At 34.9% G+C, this 6,293-nt stretch overlaps 1 protein-coding gene across 1 annotated transcript in view; it reads right to left on the reverse strand.

Annotated features, from left to right (window-relative positions):
* Positions 1 to 6,257, reverse strand: part of abcg2d (ATP-binding cassette, sub-family G (WHITE), member 2d) — a 15,155-nt gene extending 8,898 nt beyond the window's left edge. The window contains exons 1-9 of the mRNA XM_051885878.1: positions 6,045 to 6,257; positions 5,278 to 5,497; positions 2,926 to 2,985; positions 2,613 to 2,727; positions 2,293 to 2,445; positions 1,757 to 1,914; positions 947 to 1,098; positions 640 to 741; positions 139 to 389 (exon numbers count right to left, since the gene is read on the reverse strand). Coding sequence (XP_051741838.1) covers positions 139 to 389; positions 640 to 741; positions 947 to 1,098; positions 1,757 to 1,914; positions 2,293 to 2,445; positions 2,613 to 2,727; positions 2,926 to 2,985; positions 5,278 to 5,489 — 1,203 coding nt within the window. The 5' untranslated portion in view covers positions 5,490 to 5,497; positions 6,045 to 6,257. The remainder of the gene's footprint in view (positions 1 to 138; positions 390 to 639; positions 742 to 946; positions 1,099 to 1,756; positions 1,915 to 2,292; positions 2,446 to 2,612; positions 2,728 to 2,925; positions 2,986 to 5,277; positions 5,498 to 6,044) is intronic.
* Between the last annotated feature and the right edge of the window lie 36 nt (positions 6,258 to 6,293).

The following is a 6,293-nucleotide window of genomic DNA, read 5'->3' on the forward strand; positions in this document are numbered from 1 at the left end:
TATTTTTAAGTTTTGGGGTGATGCATTTAATATAATTATTATACATAATAAATAATGTATATAGTTTAGAAAACAGCAATAGACAGACAGACAGACAGACAGATTTACATGTAAGAATCCATAAGATCACAGTGGTACCTGTGCTACTGAAGTCTGTGGGTTCAGCATTAGATTCCAGAAGGTTCTCCATAACACCCAGTGGAGCTGGTGGAAGAAAGAGCTGTTGTAGGTGATGGTGTGACATTTGGCTCTGATATTGTTGTCTTTGGTTCGGATGATGCGCTCCAGCTCGGCTTTGATGACCCGTGCATAACTGCAGTTATTGTACTTGTCCACCAGCTGATCCTCAATACACTGCTGGCTGACGGCAGCCACTTCAAACTCAAAATCTGTCAATGATTTTACACAAAGTTCATTTAAGTGATGTCAGCAGACACAAATCACAATTTACAATGCACCGCTAATACAAAGCATCTCTTATTATTTATAGCCAAGTGCAAATCCCTATTAACTAGAAAGAAAAGCAAGAAAATACTGGCCTTTTTTAGCATGTTTTACATTTTATATCTGATCAGGAAATCACTCAACAAGTGAATCTGACTCATGCGCCTCAATTTAAGTAGAAATATAACCAAGTACCTCCATTATTCTGAATCTTTGTCATGTTAACAGCTGCGGCGCTGCCATTAATGACGTCCAAGAAGAAATCAGCTGGGTTATTATGAGATTCGCAAGCATATCCTAAGATATATTAGAAAAAACAAACACTTTAAGTTTCATTCATTTCAGTAAAGATGTTAGTATTTAAAGTATTGTACTCCTGCAATACTTTAATATTCACATTTTAAAAGAAAGTGAAGAAAGTGACACCTCACAGTTCAGATCTTTCAACTCTAGTTGCATATTCAAAACTTTTTAGGTTTCGTATATCAGTAAATTATGCTACCAGTGTTGGCAAAGTAGTCTAGAGCGTCTTGAGCTGGTCCGTGATAGACTTGTTTGCCGTTGGCCAGCAGGGTGAGGCTGTTGAAGAGCCGGTAGATGGAGTACCGCGGCTGATGAATGGACATGATGATGGTGCGTCCCTGACCGGCCATTCTGAAAACAAACAGACACAGTGTTGAGACAGTGAAACATCACCACTAAAAAAAAAAAATCATATCTGCACTACTACTCAAAAGTTTAGGGTTTTTAAAGAAATTGATACTTTAAATTGATCAAAAGTCACAGCAAAGACAATCTTACAAAAGATTTTTATTTAAAATGTTATTTTGAACTTCCTACACATGAGTAAAATGTTTCACAGTTTCCACAAAAAATATTAAGCAGCACAACTGTTTTCAACATTGATAATAATAAGCAAATCAGCATATTAGAATGATTTCTGAAGGATCATGTGGACTCTGAAGACTGGAGTAATGATGCAGAAAATTCAGCTTTAACATCACAGGAATAAGTTACATTTTAAGATATATTCAAACAGAAAACAGTTATTTTAAATTGTAATAATATTCTACTTTTTTACTGTATTTTTGATCAAATAAATGCAGCTTTAGTGAGCATAAGAAACTTCTTTCAAAAACCTACTGACCCCAAACTTTTGAACGGTAGTGTGTGTGATGACAAAAATGGGCACTGAAAGCACATAAGCTCAGCCAAAGAACTCTTTTCATTAATTACTTTTTATTTTACATCCCCTTCTGATTTAAGTAAAGACTATGAGATGACAATGGATGGATGTTTTGAATATACGGACCTCTTCAGCAGCAGAAGCACAGAATGAGCTGTACTAGCATCCAAACCGGTGGTGGGCTCGTCTAAAAAGAGCACAGAGGGGTCTATGATTAGCTCCATCCCAATGCTGGTCCTCTTCCTCTCCCCACCGGAGATACCGCGAATAAGCTGCGTGCCCACCTATACAGACATACGTGCACATTTATGGTCCATATCTTTTGTAGAGACTACATGAAATATGAGTTAAAAAATTAAAATTACTTTTAAAATATTTTGTAACATCATAGAAACATTTAAGGAGGAACTATTATGCTTTTTTATATTTTCAACTTTCTTTAGTGTGTAATGTTGCTATTTGAGCATGAAAAAGGTCTGCAAAGTTACAAAGCACAAAGTCACTCCAGAGGGAGTTGTTCTCTATATCAGTAAACACTGTTTCTAAACTCCCTGAAATGCCTCAATTGTAGTCTTGAGACTTCTTCCGGGAACGAACACGTCACAGTATTCCTCATTTAAATAACATATCTAGTTTAGCCTGGACAAGAAATGCTATTTCACCTTTGCATCTGCGACTTTGTTGAGGCCCAGCTCTGAGATGAGGTGGTTGACTCTTGCCTCCTTCTCCCTTGGACTGACTTGGGAGGACAAACGCAGCGCAGCCGAGAAACGGAGGTTCTCTCTCACCGTTAGAGTGCCCATCACAATGTCATCCTTAACACATACACACAAACGTTGTATATAATGTAACTCTATTCTGAATCCCAATATACCATCCTATCCTTTATAAGCATTTAAGCATAAAAAGGCTTTTAAGATGGCATACTCTAAGCACACATTTTAGTCTCATATATAGTGCTCATATCATGCATGCATTGTACCTGGACAACATAACCGGAAAGACATTTGAAATTAGGCGGCTGTAGGGCTCCATTGATGAGCACTTCTCCAGAAAGACCTGCAGGATCCTTCCTGGCTGCAAGTACATCCAAAAACCTGAGTGATAAGAGAAAAAAACATTTGAGGATGATAATAATGTTGCATTAACATTCAATTGATTCCGCATTACTCGAGGAAACTGTCAGGAAAGATACTCCAAAGGCTTGTTAAACAAAAAATAATCTCCCCTTCAATCCGGAATCCATTTGGCACTGATATCTTATTAAGATGTGAATTCATCAAATATGTACTCACGAAGATTTGCCACTTCCCGTAGGACCCAAAATAGCATTTAAACCAGGTCTCATGATCCCACTGAAAAGGGAGATAAAAATGAGATTATGTTCATGTCACTTGCTATGGAATTCATCAGGCCCGGTGGAAAAAACCAAGGCACACTTATTGCACAGATGTTGTTGTGCTAGTCTAAAAGAAAAGCGCCATGGCCAAATGCTGCTCATCTAAGCAATGAATCTAACTGACCTGACATTTAAGAGATCTCAAATGGTTAACACGGTTAAAACTAGGTCATCAAGGTGATGCCGAGACCTGCAGTTCCACTAGGTCTTTTATTAGGTCAAGATCACACTTGACTGCATTTAACCCTGGTGGGTTTGCAAGCCAAGAGATCAAGAGATTAGACTCACAAACCCATTCATAATATCATATAATTGACACTAACACTATAGAGAGAATGTCCAAAGAAACTTGGTTCTGGGAAATGTCAAGCTTATTAAATGTCTTTAGGAGAAGCATTTTGGTTTTCTGCTATCCATTGTTCTGGTGAACACGTGTAATGCAGCACATGTAAAGGTAATGGTTTTTACAGCCTTATGCCATAGGAGAATCTACTGAAGTTCCTAACTTATTACTTCTTTTAAGATCCATTTAACTTCTTACGATGTCATAGGAGAACCTTTTAAAATACCTATATAATCATAGAAGACGTTTAAGTTCTTACGATGTCATAGGAGAACCTGTTAAAATTCCTATATTATCATAGAAGATGTTTAAGTTTGTACAATGTCATATGAGAACCTGTTAAAATTCCTATATTATCATAGAAGACGTTTAAGTTCTTACAATGTCATAGGAGAACCTTTTAAAATTCCTATATTATCATAGAAGACGTTTAAGTTCTTACAATGTCATAGGAGAAACTGTTAAAATTCCTATATTATCATAGAAGACGTTTAAGTTTGTACAATGTCATAGGAGAACCTGTTAAAATTCCTATATTATCATAGAAGACGTTTAAGTTCTTACAATGTCATATGAGAACCTGTTAAAATTCCTATATTATCATAGAAGACGTTTAAGTTCTTACAATGTCATAGGAGAAACTGTTAAAATTCCTATATTATCATAGAAGACGTTTAAGTTTGTACAATGTCATAGGAGAACCTGTTAAAATTCCTATATTATCATAGAAGACGTTTAAGTTCTTACAATGTCATAGGAGAACCTGTTAAAATTCCTATATTATCATAGAAGACGTTTAAGTTCTTACAATGTCATAGGAGAACCTGTTAAAATTCCTATATTATCATAGAAGATGTTTAAGTTCTTACAATGTCATAGGAGAACCTTTTAAAATTCCTATATTATCATAGAAGACGTTTAAGTTCTTACAATGTCATAGGAGAACCTTTTAAAATTCCTATATTATCATAGAAGACGTTTAAGTTCTTACAATGTCATAGGAGAACCTTTTAAAATTCCTATATTATCATAGAAGACGTTTAAGTTCTTACAATGTCATAGGAGAACCTTTTAAAATTCCTATATTATCATAGAAGAACTTTAAGTTCTTAAGATGTCATAGGAGAACCTGTTAAAATTCCTATATTATCATAGAAGACGTTTAAGTTCTTACAATGTCATAGGAGAAACTGTTAAAATTCCTATATTATCATAGAAGATTTTTACGTTCTTACAATGTCATAGGAGAACCTGTTAAAATTCCTATATTATCATAGAAGATTTTTACGTTCTTACAATGTCATAGGAGAACCTGTTAAAACCTTATTTCATATAAGACTTACTATATTATCATAGAAGACGTTTAAGTTCTTACAATGTCATAGGAGAACCTGTTAAAATTCCTATATTATCATAGAAGACGTTTAAGTTCTTACAATGTCATAGGAGAACCTGTTAAAATTCCTATATTATCATAGAAGACGTTTAAGTTCTTATGATGTCATAGGAGAACCTGTTAAAATTCCTATATTATCATAGAAGACGTTTAAGTTCTTACAATGTCATAGGAGAACCTGTTAAAATTCCTATATTATCATAGAAGACGTTTAAGTTCTTACAATGTCATAGGAGAACCTGTTAAAATTCCTATATTATCATAGAAGACGTTTAAGTTCATATGATGTAATAGAACCTTTTTAAATTCCTATGATGCAATAATAAGAATTAATAATACTTCAATAGAATTAATATGAAGGTCTGAAAAGCTTATGGAACATCATTATATCAGAAGCTTAACCGAAAAAGATGAAACCCAATGGAGAATGATCTTTTAACAGATTAAAGAGGCTAGCCCTGATCCGTATTATTTTGACCTCTCTCTCTCTGTGCATGAGATTGACTCACTTGAGGTCCACCAGAATCTCTTTCTGGACTGTTGTCCTCTTACAGATGGGTCCGCTCTTCTGATCTACTCTATAACGGATGCTGTGGAAGCTGACAGTGGCTCCATGTTGCTTTTTCATGGGCTCCATGGCGATGACCTTTGACAAAGACATCCCATTTCTGCCCGTCTCTTCAGTGATTTGATCATGCTCAAAGACAGCATTGTCAGTCATCTTCTGCCCTAAAAAAGACAAACACGATATGAACAAGAGAAGAAGTTTGCTTAGCTTGTATCAGGACTATAAATTATACCACTGAAATTCGTAACAGAGTTTATTGTTATGCTATTTTCAGAATAATAACGCTTAAATATTTAATAGGTTTTTTGTAGCCTAGACTTTAAGGTATGTCTATACAGAAACTTTCAGAGATAAAACTACCCTTTTAGAATGTAACATTCCATATCTGTAGCTTTAATTTTTTATATTCCAGTGTATTATGTATGAATTTTATATGGCTATATCATTTATATGAATATGTAATTTTATATAATATCTTGTCTTTTTATTAAATTAGGCATTATTTAAAAACAAATGCACATCTGAGTAATACAATGTGAAAAAATTATTTTGTAACACTTTATCAGCATGTTTTTCACTGTACCTGAGCTACAGATTATAGATAGAACAGAATACAAGCACAAACAGGTTACAATGTAGCATAAACATTGCACAAACTTCATTCTACAGTATTAATATAACATCAGTGAAAACATTAAAGATGCTTACCCTGCTCAAGCTGCTGCAGTGACCGCTGGACGTCTGCAAGGGTTTAAGCTCTTCTCAGGAGTATCAGATGGGAAAAATCCAAATCTGACTTGAGGCGCTGAAGCAGAGATCTTAAATAGATGAAGCAGAGGGTGGGATTCGGGCACAGGCATCATCAGGGTTTAAACCTCCTCTGAACATTTTCCTGAATTGCATTTACTGGGACACAATAATATAACATATTAAATTATTCACATTGCAGCAGGACAT

This window comes from Ctenopharyngodon idella, chromosome 1 (genome assembly GCF_019924925.1).
Source record: "Ctenopharyngodon idella isolate HZGC_01 chromosome 1, HZGC01, whole genome shotgun sequence".
Classification (NCBI taxonomy): Eukaryota; Metazoa; Chordata; class Actinopteri; order Cypriniformes; family Xenocyprididae; genus Ctenopharyngodon; species Ctenopharyngodon idella.